At 45.1% G+C, this 19,501-nt stretch overlaps 1 protein-coding gene across 2 annotated transcripts in view; it reads left to right on the top strand.

Annotated features, from left to right (window-relative positions):
• The window catches only part of LOC125427400 (protein Wnt-6-like), a 51,669-nt gene extending 43,101 nt beyond the window's left edge, over positions 1 to 8,568 (top strand). For both annotated transcript variants that reach the window (XM_048486760.1, XM_048486759.1), the window contains 2 exons: positions 2,425 to 2,726; positions 6,682 to 8,568. In XM_048486760.1, the coding sequence (XP_048342717.1) occupies positions 2,425 to 2,726; positions 6,682 to 6,789 (410 nt within the window). In that variant the 3' untranslated portion in view covers positions 6,790 to 8,568. The remainder of the gene's footprint in view (positions 1 to 2,424; positions 2,727 to 6,681) is intronic.
• Positions 8,569 to 19,501: the final 10,933 nt, after the last annotated feature.

Genomic DNA, 19,501 nt, shown 5'->3' with positions numbered 1-19,501 from the left:
CCTTAAAGGGAGAATCTGGGGTCCCTAGTTAAACAACATTGAAAGTGATGCTGTTTGGGGGTAGATTATCCCCCACCCTGAAACAGCATCACTTTCAATGTGGCGAAGTGGTTAAGAGCAGGTGCATTCTAATCTGGAGGAACCAGGTTTGATTCCCTGCTCTGCCACTTGAGCTGTGGAGGCTTATCTGAGGAATTCAGACTCCCACACACGCCAGCTGGGTGACCTTGGGCTAGTCACAGCTTTTCGGAGGTCTCTCAGCCCTACCCACCTCACAGGGTGTTTGTTGTGAGGGAGCAAGGGCAAGGAGATTGTAAGCCCCTTTGAGTCTCCTACAGGAGAGAAAGGGAGGATATCAATCCAAACTCTTCTTCTTCTTCTAAACTGAGGACTTCAGATTCTCCCTTTAAATCCATGCCGAAGGGGGTGGATTTAAAAGGAGAATCTGGGGAAATTTGAGGGGTGCCTGCTGTCAGGGGTGCAATGGTTAATCTAGAAGCATCAAACTTTCAGGGTATCAATAAGAGACTCTCCTGATAATACATCCCAGGTTTGGTGAAGTTTGGTTCAGGGGGTCCAAAGTTATGGACCCTCAAAGGTGTAGTCCCCATCTTCTATTAGTTCCTATTGGAAACAATGGAGGATGGGGGCACCCCCTTTGGGAGTCCATAACTTTGGACCCCCTGAACCAAACCAAACCAAACCCGGGTAGTATCATCAGGATAGTTCCCCCAAACAATCCCTGAAAGTTTGGTGCTGCTAGCCCAAACAATGTGCCCCTGCAGGCCAAAAACCAAAAAAGCACTAAAACGTTTTAAAAACCCACAAACGGGTGGGCGGAGCTTCGGACATGAATGCGGGGGGGGGGGGTTCAAACCCGAGAACCCCCCCCCCTTACCTACGTGCATGGCAGAGAGGGGAGAGAGCGGCAGGAGGAGGGGCAGGTTCGGTTGCCCAGCAGGGATGGCTCCTTCGGTTCCCACAATTAGGCTGCTGTTAGGAGGTTGGGGAGAGGAGAACAGAGGGAAACCCTGGACCCCAAAGGGAGTCACAGCCCATGGTAAACCAGATGCTGTGGCTGTTGGTATGGTGAGACAGTGGAATACGCTGCCTTCGAGTGTGGTGGAGTCTCCTTTTTAAACAGAGGATGGATGGCCATCTGTTGGGAATGCTTTGGCAGGGAGCTGGACTGGATGGCCCTTTTGGTCTCTTCCAACTCTATGATTCTATGAGACTATGGCCAGCAAAGAATAGGGGGAGTTTCTGAGGAGATGTTCAAAGGTGCAAAGTTCTGTGCAGCAGGAGACAGAGACCCCTACATCTCTTTCCTAGCCCTTGCTAATCTTCCTCCTTCCTCTGGCCAAGGTCCACTTTTTCACCTGCAGGACCTTCCAATTCCTTGTCCCTCCTGCTCTTCAAGAACCATGTATTCACAGTGGACATGCTAAGCTTTGGGCACAGAGACTTAGGGTGCGGGTGCGGATGTGTGTGCGGGTCTTATGGTGTATTATAAACCTCACAGGAGGAGAAGTGTTTTGGGCACAGGTTTAGAATACCTTATGTGCCCCACTTTCCTGCCCCTTGCTTTATGTTTTACTGAGGTACTGGAAACTTTTGTCTTCTCCTGCTAGTTTAAAACTGGACACTGTGTTATGTTTGGCTTTGCCAAAGGCAATGAATAGACCTACCTCCTCAGCTGGCAGGCTTAGTCTTCCCCAAAGAACTTGATTTACACCATGGGAAAGAGGGAGGGCCAGTTCACATGTGTTATGTGCCATCAAGTCACTTTTAACTTATGAATCAATTACTTCCAAATTGTCCTCTCATCAACAACCTTGCTCAGATTATGCAAAGTGGGGATCATGGCTTCTTTTATTGAGTCAGTCCATCTCACGGTGGGACTTCCTCTTTTCCTACAATGTTTCCTAGCATTATTGTCTTTTCCAGTGACTAAAGTACAGCAACTTTAGTATAGTAAATTTACCTTCTAGCAGCATAATTATCAGATAAAGCTTTTCTTGGACTGTACTTTATCATGCTGTGAAGGAGCATGAAGCATGTTTGATGTTAAAAAATGTCAGGGAAAGGTTAGACTGAAAAATGTTCTCCTTGGGTTTGGGTTTTTATATGTACAAAGGAAATTTGGGAATAGTCAAACATTGGAGATAGATAAAATAAAAGTATACTTATTCATTAACATTTCATAGAAGTGAACATAATTTATTATATCATTTAAAAGACTTGTTGATTAAATACATATACATAAAGAAAAAAATGTATATAATATGGGGGGTTGTCTTTTTGTACTTTTGTCTCCTTTGGAAAAAAAAAAGTAGTTTGGTGGCTGGCCCACAAGGCCTGGGTAGTCTGTTTTTACTCAGCCCTGCTTGACCTTATTTCTCTCTTATGTTTCTTCCCATGCAGATATCCGGGAGACAGCCTTTGTCTATGCCATCACGGCAGCAGGGGTGAGCCATGCCGTCACACAGGCCTGTAGCATGGGCGAGCTGCTGCAGTGTGGATGTGAGGCGACTCGGAGCCGAGCCCCTCCTCTGCCCCCCACCATTACAGGGTCAGAGGGCTCCGCTTGGGAGTGGGGTGGCTGTGGGGATGATGTGGACTTTGGCTATGAGAAGTCTCGCCAGTTCATGGATGCTAAACGCAAGCGTGGCAAAAGTGACATTCGAACTTTGATTGATCTGCACAACAACGAAGCAGGACGCTTGGTAAGGGATGCCTCCCCTGTTGCAATCTGCCCTTGGTCTACACGTGCAGGAAGCAGAAGAAAAGAATCAGGCTGCTGAATAATTATTTTGTTGTTCAGTGCTTTATCAGGGCATCCACTGTAATCAGGGTAAATAAACTCACTGAATAAAAACAAATCATAAAACGTATATAAACAGCACAATTAATTTAGAATAGTTTTTTAAAATTAAGATAAATATCTTAAAAACCTACCATCTGAAAAATCTTTTAGAAAAAGTAGTATTAGTTTAGAAGATTCTCTGATAATTTAATTTCAGGTAACTAGTGGCAATTTTCATTTATTATTAAATAGAAATAATGTGTAACATATTGTATTATACGTACAATAATCCTGAGAATGCTTTTGAATTATGGTCCTTTAAGGAGTTAAATGAACACCTATTGCATCAGACTAAATAACCCCTTCAGCCTGACTCCATCTTTATTGCTCAAGGTGAGACTGGAGACTTATGCTACGATAAGTAAGCAGATTAGTTGTTTAGTTACACATTATTTCTGTTTAATAATGAATGAAATTTGCTGCTGGTTTCCTAGAGTGAAATGATCAAAGAACCTTCTAAAATAATACTTTACGTTTTCTAAAAGGTTTTTTCAGATTGTAGATTTCTAAGATGTTTACCTTCATTTTTGAAAAGCTATTTTAAATGAATTGTGTTTGTTTATGTATGTTTAATAATGTGTTTTTATTCTGTGGATATATTTTTCACAATTACAATAGATCCCTGAAGAAGTCACAGGCAAAACATTGTGGGGATCAGAAAATAACAATAAAGGAATTATTCAACACCTTGATTATTTTCATCTGTTTGCTGCTGGTGGTATGGCCCTGATTTTTTCCCTACACATGCAGCAGAATGAGATGGCCAGTGACGGGTAGCATAAAATGGCCATATCTGTTGGGGTGGCAGGGATAGGGGAAGGATTATATGTTTCAAAATTCCATCACATTAATGATTCCTTGTAAGTGGAAATCTAACATAGCACATGAAGGATTGGGCTAGAGTTTTCTTGCCTGATGGGCTCATGTTTTCTCTGCAGAAAGTTTTTGCATGGAGGAATGTTAAAATTTAATTGCCTCCACTTGCCACCTGAAGTGGTACAGCCCATCTTTCTGCCTCCAATTCTACCACTACTTGTGCTGCATTTATATATGTGGCCTCCTTCCCTATGCATAAAGCCATATGCCCTCCCGTAGCTTGCATGTGCATGGTCGACTTTGATGTGCTACCCAATCTATCCCATTGTTTCTTTCACAGACCAGGCAATCCTGTGTCACCACTACAATAGTCCCCACATTCATGGCCAGGCCTACCCTCTTGCTGTTCTCCTCTCAACCCAGTATTGTTCCCACTAGCCAGGGCCACCTTTATGCTGTTTTGAGCATGCAGGTAACAACCTGTGTAAAATAAGACAGCAATTTAGGTGGCTTCTGTAGCTTGTGAGCCTTGCCACTCTTTCTGATGAAACTGGACAAGCATTTACTTAATGTTAATGTACAAAGGCTGTGCTGAGGGCCTCACACCCACCAGGTATATATAAACACATGAAGCTGCCTTATGCTGACGATCACGGTCTATCAAGTCATGGTTTCTACTCTGACAAGCAGCAACTCCTCAGAGTCTTAGATGGCCATCTGTCACATCTTGAGCCAGGAGATGCCAGAGAATGGATTGATCTTTTGTATGCAAAGCTGATTCCGCATCACTGAGCCCCCTCTTCCATACAGAACAACACTGAAGGATAGTAGGTGGTCAAGTAGAGCACAGGAGTCACTGAGAAGTGTCCCTGTTTTGCTAGGTCTCCCTTCCATGTTACTCCTCAGATATATTGTTTGTAGTAGGACGATTTGGAGATATGTATAGGGAAGGAAGAGCTACCATACTTCTTAGCTGGAGCATCCTAACCCAGATTTGTTGCGAAATTCTGCACATCATATTGTCAACTGATTCTCTAGACTCCTCATCTTCCTTTGGCTGTAATTCTCAATGGCTCAAGAGCCCCCTGTAGGATTTTATGTATCAGCTCCCTTTCTTTTCCCTTCCCTGGATAGCTCACCTCTGTTTGTCCTTGGGTGCCCCATAACCAGAGCATGTTTCTTTGGCAGGCATGATTTCTCTTTCCTCCTGCCCGTATTGCTTGCCATCTGAATCAGGTACCTCCTGCCTATATCTGTCTTTTATACTCCCATAGTCACTCCTGGATCACCACCAAAGCTTTGCTGATTGGCAGAACAAGGAGATTGCATGATCCCCACCATAGCCATCGTTTACATTGAATCAATTGATAATAGCATAGATTAAAAAACGAGGCCAAAGGGGATGGTTAGACAGCTAACGATCAGATATTCTGAACAGACAAATCTGTACATTGTTTTGCACTGATGAACTCATGCGGTATAACAGTTAAAAGTTCCGGCAATGCCAGGAAGTGTTTCATGGTTGCTCTCCCTGCAAACTCACCTACTAGACTTAAGGCAAATGACTCTCTCACCTGCCTGCTGTGGTGGTTTGGGAATAATAGTTCTGTTTTAAGCATTTCTGATACAATTGACATGAAGGGCTTTGAACACTCTGGTGCAGTATACTCATGACCCATTTTTTACAGCACATACATGACAGATTCAGTCCAGGAAAGAGTAGATCAACCAGAGCCCTTGGGGGGGGGGGAGGGCATTATATTATCCTGGTCCTTGTCTGAAGGTCAAAATAATCTGTCTTCTTCACAGATGTTGTTTGGCTCTATAATAAAGTTGGCATCACCTAGTACAGGGGTCTGCAACCTGCAGCTCTCCAGATGTTCATGGACTATAATATATATAGTCCATGAACATCTGGAAAAAGGATTACGAACCCTGACTTCATTTTCAAGTATGGATTCAGAAGTATATGTTCATGGCTTGGGATTCAGCAGTATATGTTCATGGCTGCAGGAGGTGGGCGTGCCTACAGGCCTACATAGCTTGGGGGGCATGGGCACTGCCTCTCTGCCCCCACGACTCCCATGCCCCACACTTATGGGAGGAGCCAGCAGGAGAGGCAGGGAGGGGAGGAGACTCAGGGGGAAACTCAGAGGAAGCTCAGAGGGGCGCCACAGTGGTATGCTGATTCCTGGGCCGCCCTCTGGTGTGGCGCCCGCCTGGGCCGCCTGCTGCCATGCCACCCCCCACCTCCCTGCAGGTCAGCTTCTGTCCTCCCCGAGGGGCGGGAGGCAGGCCTGCCAGGGGAGGAAGGCTAGGAAAGAAATTGAGGTGGGGAGCTTAACGCTTGCGCGTCCATGGGATACCCCATGTTCCCATTAGTGGGAAGGCTCAGGAATGAATGCTTCCTGAGAGATTTCCCAAAGAAGAAAAATGGTGGTGGTCCTTTGCTTTTCTAGGACATGCATGAGATAACAATATAACTCAGTTTATAATTAATGCGCATGGAAACTAATTGCAGCTTATCCTCACAAGTGAAATGAAAAAAAAATCATATCAATTAAAAATTGGTTGGATGTAGCTGCTTGTTGGACCAGAGGTGTCCTGTAGTCTGCCAGATGGACATCTTCGGAGTTCCACCAGTGCATTTTTTGTTAAGAACTCTGCTGCTATTTCCCTTTTGTACTAAACACAATCTTGCATGTGTCCTGAGTGTATTTCCTCAACAACATGTAATCAAATCCCTAGGTTCTTGTGTGATGCATGACTTACAAGCTGTAGTAATAGATGGAGAAAGGAAATCTTGTCCCATTTTGGATCAGAGTTCTGTTGGTCTTCTCCATCTGAAGCTCAGAATAAGCCTGTCACCTACTCTCAGCTGTAGTTCAGAGTAATCAATTGCAATGAGAGCTAGTTTTATTTTTGCTAATCTCACTGTTATATAGTATTATTGGCATTATGAATTGCTTTTCCAGTGGTGGCTACTTTTTCCCTTCCAGGCTGTAAGGAATCACATCTTGGGGCCAGTGCCGTGCCCGCGGGCTATTCAGGAGTTCCTGTGCCTACGCACCCTGCTGAAAGAAGATGCCCCTTTCGAGATTGGGTGACGCACGCCTGCTTGAGGAAAAGCGTTTTCAATGGGGCTTTTAAAGAGTGATGGGGAAACAGCAGCTTGGCAAAACACTCATCCCTGTGGGCGGTTATCAAACGCGCCATGAATCGGCCAGGACCTCATCTGCTCTGCTGACTCACCTGGCTTCTGCCGTTTTAGCAAACGCATAAAACAGGTTAATCCTTGGGCACCGTGAAGAGGCTGAGGTGTGCAATAGCACTGCCATGGATGTGAGTGGCTGTGACTTGCTATGCTGTGGCCGGGGTCACCGTGATGAGACGCTGCTTCTGGAGGAGAATTGCCTTTGCCGCTTTCACTGGTGCTGTGTGGTACAATGCCGGAAATGCACGGTCCGCAAAGAGCTCAGTTTGTGCATTTAAATGAATGCAAAAGGGACATTGGACAGGAGTGGCACAGAGTGGGGGATGCAGAATGGAAGCAGACTGTCACAGAATCCCAAGACTAGAAGCACAACCAAGTTGCCATTGGTTCCAAGGACATGACACTGGTCTGGTTTGAGGTTATGGAACAACCTGCCAGAAAATGCTGGGACAGACCAGGTCCACTATGTCCTCTCAGAACATGTGTTGCATCCAAGTGCTTGAGGTCCAGCAGAGTTCACTGCATACAGCACTTGATTGCAGACCTTCTCTGTGACAGGTCCTTGTTATTCCATGCCAAGGTGTGGCTCCAGATGGGTCCATCTCTTCCTGTGTCAATGCGCACTCTTGGCAGCAAAGGTCTCCTGTATCACCTTTCTCCCATTATCAGCTCTCACTGCTTGGCCCCATGTGAGTCTGTGACTACAAGTCACGCGCAGATTCCCTGGAGGGATGGCTTATGCCTCACTTATTAGTGGATCTTTACTGTGTTTGAGAGAACAGCAGAGGTTCCTCAACTTCTCACTCCCGGCTTCTTTGTTTCCCATCGGCTAGGGCTGGGACTGCAGTTTCTTTCTATATTAATAAAGTTATTTAAACAAATATCCCTCTTTATCCAGTCATACCAATGGGAGTGTTTGCAAATAACTTAATTGCTCACTTTAATCATTCTGTTGTTCAAATAACCAAGACGCTTAATGGATGGTACCAAGCTGGATTTTTCTTAGCATTAATTTATCCCACTGGAATATGGAAAGGTGATCATAACCTGTGTCCATGAATGAGAGAATGGAACCCACAGCGAATTATATTTATTGCACATTGGCTCAGAATAATAAAAAAAAAGCTTTTGTGGAGGTAGACATGTGTTGGGGCTGAATGATGAATGATGGTGTGTTCAGTGTCAAGGATTCCTGGGCAAGGTAGGTTTTGGATCTATGTGGCATTCGTGCACACTCTGTATGCTCACACTGGAGCTTTATAACATCCTTTCTCCTTATAACTACAACACTGTACTTCTGTTGGAAATTGACTTGGATTCCTTCTTCGATCTAGCACAAATGAAATGGGCAAGCACCTGTTTGTATTTACTAGAAGACATTTCCCCTTCTCAGGCTAAGATCACTATAATGCTTGTGCATCGCACCAGGGAATCATGAAATCTCAAAGACAGGGGACAGGTCTTGGTAATGACAGTCAAGCTGTCTGCTAAAGCTTTGCATAGGATGAATAGGTGCCACTCCATTGCAGAAAGAATGAACACAGGACAGCTTGTAGTTCCAGATAAGGATGACCCCAGGAACACTAATAGGGTGGTGGTGGGGAGGTGCGGTTATGGAGCATAATTAGCAACACCTGGTTGGAAAATAAATTCAAATCCTTGTGTCGTGTCAGAATTGTGTGCTGCTTGGCCAGGCCATTCACTTGGGGCAGGTCACTCCAGAGCTAATGTACAAGGTGGATAATGTAACCCCAATGACTGTAAAAATGCAGGCGGGTAAGGAAAGCACCCAACAGTTAAATAATGTGCCCAAGGAGTCCTGGCTCGCTTTCTGCTGCAGACAAACAAGGCAATTGCCTTTTTCCTAGGGGCAACAACTTGCAGTGAGTTATCCTTGATTTTTTTCCTCATCTCTTTCATTAATCACTTCTCTAGAATCAGAGCCCTGGAGGTTAATTTTCTCTCTGCCAGGCTGTATCATTTGGATGAAAAGACTTGTTTTGATGGATGTTTGAATAGTCTTTTCCCCACTAGAGGGCGCCAGGGTTCTGGTTACTGGCTACAGTACATGTGGTTGAGAAATGAATAAGTAGGATGGAGCCGCATCCCTGAGTTGTCCAGGTGTGCATCCTCTGGGATCAGACATAGCTGTAGCAGCGAAAGGCAGACTGAAGCTTTCCTTTCAGTACAGATTAAGGCAATGTAAAATCAGGTAGCTGTTTTTTACAGCCCTATGCTTTTACCTTAAGGATACAGCTCACTGCTGGTCTGATTAACTACACACCAGGGGTAGGGAACCTGCGGCTCTCCAGATGTTCAGGAACTACCAAGTTCCCATCAGCCTCTGTCAGCATGTGCCAATTGGCCATGCTACGGTAGAGACTGATAGAATGTGGTCCCTGAGGCTCTGAACCGCATTCCTGAACTTCCCAGATTAATAAAGGATCTAGGCCAAGCAGTAGCCCTCTGAATCAGAAAATCTTACAGGGGTGCCCAAGATTTAGTCCCATGTCTCATTACAAGAATGCTGGAGGGATGATATGATGTTAAACCTCTGCTGCTGACCTCTCATGAACAAGCAATGCTCCCTTATACTGAGGTAGACCACTGTCCTACCTAGGTCAGTAGAATCTTCTCTGACTAACAGCAGCCTCCAAGATCTTAGCCAGAGGTCTTTGACATCACTTTTATACTTTTAACTAGAGATGCCAGAGACTGAACTTGGGACTTTCTGCAATCAAAGGAGATGCTCTACCACTGAGTCCCAGCGGCTTCTCTAACATATGTCATTTCTAATGCCGGCTACACTCCTGCAAACTGGGCATGCCTGTTTAGGTGCCATTGAAAGTACCTGCAGCGATGTTGTCAGAAGTGTGAAAACTATGGCCTGGGGCAGCTTAGTGCTTGAAAGAAGGCTTTGACGACCTTCCCCTCTTGAATTCCACGGTCTTCTCAGAAACTTATATTTATATTTGTCAATACTACATGAGCTTTCAGTCTTAAAGAAAACAGAGAAGACACTTATGTACTCACGCATGCGATTTTTCAAATAAAAAAAAATTACCTCCAAGTGGGGATGGAACACATTTGATTGGATCCAGCACATTGTTTTTGTGGGCACCAGGATTTCTGTCTGTGCAGCTGCCCCATCCCACTGCAGCCCCCAATTTCCCCTAATTCCTACAGGAGAATACCACAGGAACAGGATTCTGGGGGCATTTTGGACTGCTGTGAGAGGAAAAAAACCAGGGAAATCACACCCCATGGGTGGAAATCAGTGTGTTTGTGAAAATACTGGGTTGGATCCAACCCATTTAGATGGGAAGATATGTTCTGATGAGACACACAATCACATATGAGTATTTACTTACTTGTTTGAATATGCATATCAGTGTACGTGTACATACAGAGGTCTATTTGTCTTTAGTTCATTGCTTACGCTGTGCCAGAGCTAGACTATGTATAGGGGGGTTGCCCAGGGTAGCCTGATATGGACAGGAACATCTGATTCTGTCAAAGTGGAGCCATGTGTTGGCTTCACCACAACACAGGCAGATAATGAGAGGTTTCTCCCAGCATGGAGGGAGCAGCAGCAGGGGTTCCTTTGGGCCTTGTGGCCCCAAGCATTACTGGAGGGGTCACTGCAGGTCATGCTGGAGTTTCTCTGCCATCATCATCATCACCCAGCTTAGATTGTGGGTTTCAAACCACGCCTCAATGTAAGACTCACAGAAAGATCCTGGACAGATTTTTGCTGTGCGTATGGAACATGTGCTTTAAGACTCTCCTCTGTCATACCATATCTATGGTTGTGACTCTGGCAGTGAAAAACCCTTTACTGTGTTGGATTTAATCATATCAGAGGGCAAAAACAATTCCAGTCACTGCGTTGTTATGCAGATCTCATGGAATTTTAATGGGTCATATGTTGCAATTCTACCCATTGAAGAGAGATCATCAGAGAGATAGCACAATGGAATCTGTGTTCATTTGCCCCTCCTCCTTCATACCACTTCCCTCTCAGCCAAGTCCAAATATCTGCCCATGTTCAGTGTGGACTAGGAGGATAATTCACATATTACAAAACCTTTATTTATTGATGAATGACTTGAGGATTTTGCCTGCCATGTTCAATGGATTTTTGAGGCCTTCCAGACTCACAGGTGCCACTTCCTCCTCATAACCACAGCAGCTTCTAGTCTCTTCACACAACCTGCAGAACTGTTGTGTCAGAATAATGTCAACCACGTGGCTGTATGTAAGTTTTGCAGGGGAGGCAACAGCAGCTCCACAGGGCAGTCTGAGAAAGTGAAAATAGTGTGTGTGTTGGGGAGGGGGGCGGAATCTGGGAGACACAAAACTCATATTAAATGTTTGATGTACAGTCCTCGTGCAGTCTGCCAACAAGCACAAAGATGTTGTAATGTGTGAATAGGCTCCTATAGACCATTATGTCACTCCCATTTTTCATGTCTTGAGTTGGCAGAAAAGCCAGATAAAGGAGAGACTGAGTTAATTTAGCTACCAGCAAATTTGGATGAATTCCTGGGCAATGAATGTTTGGAGCTGGGGATGTTTAGAAGAAATCTAATATGGAGTAAACAACATGATTACAGCAACACAAGGAACTTGGGAATCCTGCTCATTTACATTACATGTGAAATTTTGAATACATTGTTTAAATTAAGTCCACAATAAAAACTAACCTCTTTTACCCACTTGACCCAGCTGAGGTTGCAGCATCATTACTTATTATTTATATTGTGCTTTTTTCTGCTCATAGCATACATTAGTTTCTTAAAATGTTTACAAACTGCCTCTCTACTGAAGTACTTGCCAACACTTCTCAACAGCAGTACAATGTGTCAAAATCAAATACAAACATAATTCACAAAAAATTTAAACCATCAACCTTACTAACCAATTCCCAGCCAATTTCCAGACAGCAGCAGCACTATAAAAATATTTTAAGCCACTAAAGTTCAGCCACACAGAAGGTCTGACATAAAACCTGATCCAGCAAAACAGAGGAAATTAAAGCCCTTAATAAATGAAATTTTAAAAAGATAATTGCAATTTTTAAAAGGCCTGGCTTTGCACCAAAAATAAGTGCCTGACACATGGAAAGGGCAGGAGCATTCCAAAGCTAGGGCTCAGCCACGCAAAGGTCCTGTCCTTTATGGCAATCAACCAGCCTCACCTCAGAAGGCAGAGGGGCATGAAGAAGGGCCTGAGGTGAAGAATGCAGCGTCCAGACAGGCTGCACGAGGGCAGACAGATAGCTCTTTGTTGTAATCCTTGTAATAATCCAGCAAGGTAGGTCAGTGTTACTACCCTCATATTGCAGAAACAGAACTGAGCATGAGAAAGAGTAGCTGGCCCAAGGGTCTCCAGAGCATCTACTGCAGAGATTAAGGTCCAAATTGGAAGCTTCTCGATTCACAACTTATTTTCTTAGTTACTACTTGACACCCTGAGGGAGGAATGGTTTTCTATACATCACCTCCCCCGCCCCCCCCCCCAGACCTCTTTACAAAGCAAAGCATGGTGTGCTGGTAGGGATCCCAGCCTCCAAGTAGAACCCAAAATTCGCCTGGAATTATAACTGATCTCCAAACTACTGGAATCAGTTCCACTGGAGAAGACAGCAGGCAGCTCTGGAGGGAATAGTCTAGGGGAGGGGTATCCAACGAGGGCCCTATGGGTGCCTTGGCAATACTGACACCTTTCCTGGGATTCACTGCGTGTTTTGGGATCACATCCTCATTGAGCTCCCTTTTGCCCCAAATTTTTGTTATGTCATGGGGCTGACATGAGGGTGGAGGGAAAAGAAGGGAGGTTGGCTGTGGAATGACTGTGAAGTCAAAAACTTTGGTTCTAGCAAACAGCAGCAAGAAGGGGAAATGATTTAGTAATTAAAGTTTGGAAGCAAATCAAAGCACTTCCCCTCATGTTTGACTGGATATTGATGTGTGCATGTAGGATCTCTGCAAACATCTGCACTGTTCCAAGTGGCTGTTGTGGCCACCCACTGGCAAGGGCGGTCGTGGGCCTGATCAGAAGGGTCTCAGGAGGGAGCGGCATCTAGAAAAAGGGGCCGATAGACTGGTTCTGGGACCTGTGAGGGAAGATCTTAAAGGCTGCCACAGTAATAACAACATGAGGAATTACAGTATTCCCATGTTTAAATACTCCATGAACTGACATTTTGTTAGGTTATCGATCTGTCAGAAAGAACAAAACATTATTTTTAGTCATTTAATTTAAGATTGTGCCAATCATTTTGCATAAATAATTAAAATCTTTATGAAACTGAATCCTAATTTTTAGACATAACTTTTTCAATGCCGTATGTGTAGTTTGAATACTTTTTAGGTGTGTGTGTGTGATGGGGGTGGGGAGGCAGCCAAATTAAAAGTGTGACCAATGTTTTGCAAACATCTTCTGTTGACTGGGAAGGTCTTTTTCAACAAGAGAGGTACTCTCAGGAAAATTATGGGCGGCATGAATCCAGAGAAAGCCTGAAATCATCTGTTATGGCCTTACCTTTGGCCTTACAGAATATAACGTTTGGCCTTACAGAATGCCCTACATGTACTAGTTCCACCCCTGGAACTGAGCAGTTGTGTGACTCTTCTTAGTGCTAGAGCTTAAATAAAATGTGGGGGAAAATTAAAAACTGAATGACACTTCCACATATGGATTTTGCAGTTGACATTTCACTTCAAAAGCTAACATATAAATGGCAAAAGAAACATTTTCGTTTAAATTTGCTTGTTAGATTTTAGTCATAGATTAAATGCTTTTGCAATTTAGTTATTGACATTATATCAAGTATTTAAATCACATGTATCCCTGCAGCTACAACCCCTGGGTGGAATCATTTTATTCCTCTTCAAAAGAGGATTCTTGCCTCAAGGCCAAACTTTATAGGAGGGGGTCCAGGGGTGCAGCTGCCCCTCAAGGCTGTTTCCGCACTTGAAAGTGTGCATGTGTGGGAGAAACAAGAATTTCAGGCTTGGTCAGGCTTGGTCTTGCTGCAGGCTTGGTCAGAATTGGGCCCTTGCAGAACCTCACTGGCATCCACAGGTCAAATCCGTGGGCACCATCATGTCTAGTTTGCCCGTCAAGGGAGAAATTTAGGAGATTGGAGAGAAAATGAAGAGTGCTGTGAGTTATGAGGGGAAATGAAGGTGGGAGTCAAGTGAACATTCTTTTCTCCTGATACCAACAGAGGTCTGCTCAGTTACTGAAACACACATCAGACTGAGACCTGTCCACCCCCACCCCCAGCTTGTTAGTGTGCTAGTCAGGAAGCATCTCAGAACTCTGAGCTAGGCTCGTTCCATATAAATCCAGCTTAAGGTCTTGCCCTATAGCCAAACATTTCCTGAAGAGGGAACATTCTCCAACCTGCATTGTTTCTGAGGAGAAAAAGAATGGACTTCATTTGGGACAGTAGTGGCTATTTTAACTGTCTTCAGATTGGAGCTTAAAAGGGAATTGCTTTGATGGAATTAACTTAGAACCTTTCTGTTAATACCACTGTACAATGTGTATTGCCCATCTCCTCCACCTCATTTCTTTTAATGTGAGAAGCTCACAACCAAACTACACATCATGAGCATAATCTGTAACCAAGTCTCCGGACATTTTCTTTAACATTAAAAAGCAGCCACTAGGTTGGGTGAGTGTGTGTGACTGAACAGGGGCCATTGCGTTAAGAAGGGAATCCTTTCCTGCCATAGACTTTTCCCTGGAACTACCATTAGCCATGGTAGGGGGGAAAAAAGACAGGCATCCATATTTCCCCACCTCATCTGCCCAATAATATCATCTCTGGAGAAGGAAGGGTGACTTTCTCAGAGACATAGCTGGGAGGTGAGGAGTTAGATGAAGGTAAAAGGTGACTTTGAGATGAAAGGTGGCTTAGGCTCACCATGATAACTACCGCAACATATCTCTGAGTGCTGAAGGGAGGCTTTGCTTTCACAACTAAGCACCAACCTCCATTAAAATGTTAATTGAATGTATTTAAATAGAAATGTACTGAAGTACAATCAAATGATTAATAGAAAAATGAATCTAATGAACTTTTATAGTTATATATGCCATAACTTCAATGAACTACCTTTTGAGGATTCTGAAAGGAGAATTTATATAAAGACTGTATAATAACAAAAATTACTATTCACTTTTACAAGGAAAGATCTTCTTTAATATTTTCTTTGTCACTAAACTGGGTAAGGGACAGTCCCTGTTTCAATCAGACACTTACAGTCAAATGCTTCCAAAACAAACAAGTTAAAGACCTATCAGAGCAATGGAAGATTCAAACCCATTCAGGTTCCAGCTGACCACCAGCTGCTTTGGTTGACTGTATTTTTAGGAGCAAAACCTGAAAGGCTAAGAATCTGTTATTTGAATATAAACTAGAGCAGGAAGCAATATGTTGTCTTATTAAACAAAATTCAGTACAGGGAGGGAGGCTCTGTCATATCCAGTTTTGCTCTTCGAGAACTTCAGATCTTTGAGCTCAACCACACTGATTAATTGTCAGAGGAGTTTTATTTGTAATTAACACTTAATAAAAATAAACCAGCTGATGAAAACTTGCATTCCCAAACAGAATATAATTTACAGATTAAAAATTGCCTGCAATGTAGTTGCATATTGCCTTCATTATATGCTTAGTGTAAGGAATTCCATAGAAGCAGAAATAAAAGGCTCTTTGGTGTAAAAGACCGTTTATTCAGACATCTTAGAAAGCTCATGTACACGCAGTGGCAGGAATAAGATCTCCCGCCAGAAACACAGGTTATAACTCTGTCCATCCCATCCCCCCTCCCGGATTCCCATGGGAACGGAGGTCTCATCTCCCTCGCAGAGATAAGGTCTCCGCCGAAGAAGCTGGCCCATCGCCCGGGCTGTGGAATGTGGTCAAGGCCAGGCGGCTGACCCGCTCATCAACACCATTGAATCCTTTACACTCTGCCTCCCTTAAAAAAGACCCCTCCCCCCCAGGTTTGTGCGGAAAGGCGCGGTGGAAAGCAGAAATAAGGGCGGGGGCGTCAATATTTTCAGAATAAACCCATTGATTATACCCAGAGGAATACCCCACCCAAGAGACTAAATATTGTAAGCGTTTGCGATTAAAGCGAGAGTCCAGGATGGCGTCAATTTCGTAATGCTTGTGGCCATCAATAATAGTCGGTGGGGGTCTCTCCGGCGGGTCGTGCCAGGCATCGGAAGCGGGAGCCTCCTTGAGTAAACTGGAATGGAAGACAGGATGAATGTTACAGAGAGTTAGGCAAATCCAATCGGGCAGTGACATCATTAATCACTTTAGTAATCTGAAAAGGTCCCACGAATCTTTTGCCTAGTTTTGAAAATTTATGCACGTCTCTGAGATTTTTTGGTAGACAAATACACCCAGGCGCCCACACGCAGAGGGAAATCCGAGCGGTGCTTATCCGCTTGCAGCTTTTGGGAGTCTTTAGCCTGTTGTAAGGCCGTCTGGACCGTTTTCCACCCCTCGGCCAGAGATGAAATCCATTGTTGAAACTCTGGAGGATCCAATGCTTCCGCAGGTAGTTGCGGCAACGGCGGGAAGGAGCGACGGACACAATTTGAAGAGGGTCTTTTTGTACTGCTATGAACCGCATTGTTATAGGCTTACTCTGCAAACGGAATAAGTTCACACCAATTGTCTTAGTGGTAGTTGGTGTAACAACGTAAATACTGCTCTAGGGTTCTGTTAGTTCTCTCCGACTCACGCGTCACTTTGAGCGTGGTAGGCGGCAAGCCGGTGACCTAACAACCCTAGAAAAGCTTTCAGAACTTTGAAATGAATTGGGGGCAGCGGTCGGAGACCACCTTAACGGGGCTGGAGTGTAGGCGGTAAACATGCTGAATGAACAGACGCGCTAACTTAGGAGCGGAGGGGATGGAAGCACATGGAATAAAATGGGCTTGTTTAGAAAATAAGTCCACCACCACCCATGTTGCCATGACTTTCTGGCAAATCTGTAATAAAATCCATGGAGATGACTTCCCAGGGGCGGGAGGCCACCGGGAGAGGTTTCAACAGACCATGGGGCTTTCCCGGAACGTTCTTGGCTTCTGCACAAACAGAGCAACCTTTAATATACGTCTCAATGTCTTTGCGCATCGCGCGCCACCAGAACTGACGGCGGGCCAAATGCAGAGTTTTTAGATTTTTTTTTTTAAAATATTTTTAGAAAGCCAAAATGTCCAGCCCGGCCGGGCATCATGGCAGGCCTCGAGAATTACTGCTTCGCGGAGGCGAGGCGCGTACCAACAATCCCCGCGCTAAGCGCTCATTCTCAAATGCAATTGGGAGATGCAGCTTCCCTCCGCCCGGGCTTCAGCGCAGCCGCCTCCTCAAGTTCCGTAGGAAAGGAGAGACCAGGCTGGGAATGAAGGCGGAGAAGGAGGAAGTGGATGTCTCTGAGATCGGGGTGACAGCCAGCCCTAATTGGGAGGGAGAGAACAGTGCGCCCGTGAATGTCCCGGTAAAGCTGGCTCCACCCCCCTCCCGAATGAAGCGAGGCGCATCAGCCAGTTTATTGGTTTTTCCGGAGGAAAAGAAATGGACCCGTGAAAGAGAAGCGAGAAAAGAAATCATTGCCCAGCGAAGTTGTTTAGCGGACATCTTGAGGGGTGGAAAGAGCTGACCAAGTTCTTGTGATCCGACCAAACTTGAGAAGGGGTGTTTAGCCCCCTCCAGCCAGTGGCGCCAAGTGGAGAGTGCTACTTTGAGTGGCGCCAGTCTCTCTTTTATCCCCTACAGTCCAGTTGGAGTTCAGCACCCGGAGAATTTCTTTGATAAATAAGCACCTGAGGAACCAGCCTATCATCTTTATTTCTCTGCAACAGGGCTGCCCCAAAAGCGGCGCTTTGTCGAGGCATCCACGTGAACCACAAGCGGGAGATCAGGGTCAGGGTGCTTTAGGATAGGTCCGATTGGTAAAAGCAGATTTTTAAAAGCTGAAAGGCTGTCTGACATTCTTGAGGACCAGGAAAGGGGGGGGGCCCGGGCTTGGCCGGGACAGTGGATCTTTACCCTTAGATGCATGTAGAGGTTACTGTAGAGGAGAGGAGAGTCCAGTTCCAGCGAATTGGGGTATAAAGTCCGCGATAGAAATTAGCAAAACCTAGAAAGATTGGAGTTTAGCTTTTTCCGGTTGGTAGGGAGACGAACCATTGGAGGACCGCATCAATCTGCTTAGCAGAGATCCATTTAGTAGGCCCTCGGGTGAGGATCCGGTAACCCAAATAGTCAATAGAGGTTTGGTGGAAACAGCACTTGGAAAGTTTGGCAAAGAGGGAGTTGTCGAGCAAAGCGTTTCAATACTTCCCGAACCAATGCTTCATGCTCCCTCCATGGTTTTGTGAATAGAATTAAAAGCGTCATCTAAGTACACCACACTACTCCCTTATACAATAAATCATGGAGAACTTAGTTTGATAAAAGGGCCATAAAAAGCTCCGGGGCCCCACTTAACCCGAATGGCATTATTAAGTATTCAAAGCCTGTCCAAACTTTGTGTTAAATGCAGTCAAGTGTTCCGCTAGCCTTCTAATAGCAATTCTGACCCTGTAGTAAGCTTCTCTCCAAGTCCAACTTGAAGTAAAGATCGTCCTTTGCCCCAATCGCGATCTAAAGGTCCTTGATCAAAGGCAAAAGGGTATTTATTGGACAGGGAGACTGCATTGAAGACCTCGGTAATCTGTGCAAGAGCCGTAGAGACCCATCTTTCTTTTACAAACAATACAGGAGCAGCATGTGTGTGTTTGGTAGCCCGCCGTATGAACCCGCGGCGAGGTTCTTGTCTAAGAAGGCACGAAGTTCCTTCTCCTCATTGGGACTCATGCGGTAGATTCTACCTTTGGGCAGTTGCGCCCCAGGCTGTATTACGATTTTGCAGTCAGTGTCTCTATGGGGTGGCAACTGATCGCATTCTTGCTCCTGAAATACTCTGGCTAGATCTTGGTACGCCGGTGGAATGCCGGTAGAATCGGGAACAATCACTGATGAAGCCGGGGGGGGTGTGTGTCAGGAGAAGTCGAGTTTTCCCCAATTCATGTGTTCACCGCAGGGAGGGTCAGTGAATTCTAAGATCCTTTCTTTCCAAAGGAATTTTTTGGTTCATGCAACAACAACCATGGCATGCCCAGAACTATGGAGTGTTTGGCCACTGGCGCCAGAATAAAACTAATTTTCTCCCAATGGTCGGCGCATGAGGAGGAGAACCGGTTCGCGTTTTGAACTGGGCCGGTCCTTCGCTGCCGAGAGGACTACCGACCAATTGGGTGAATGGTATGGGCTTAGCCAGGGGACTTGGTCCAGACCTAGCTCCTCCGCCACCTGGGGCGCATTAAGCAATGGGAGCAGCCAGAATCCACAAGGGCCGAGGCTATAATAATGGTATGCTTAGCGGGGTTGGCCAGAAACGCTTGGATAGTAATAGCGCTGCCTTCACTCACAGCGTCTGGAGTCGAACCCATGTCCATGGGGGCTGAAGAAAGGCAAACAGCTGCTTCCCCCTCCTCTGGGTCGCCTTCGATGACTGCCTTAGAGC

Source organism: Sphaerodactylus townsendi, linkage group LG02 (genome assembly GCF_021028975.2).
Source record: "Sphaerodactylus townsendi isolate TG3544 linkage group LG02, MPM_Stown_v2.3, whole genome shotgun sequence".
Taxonomy (NCBI): Eukaryota; Metazoa; Chordata; class Lepidosauria; order Squamata; family Sphaerodactylidae; genus Sphaerodactylus; species Sphaerodactylus townsendi.
This window is presented reverse-complemented; position numbering and strand designations above follow the sequence as displayed.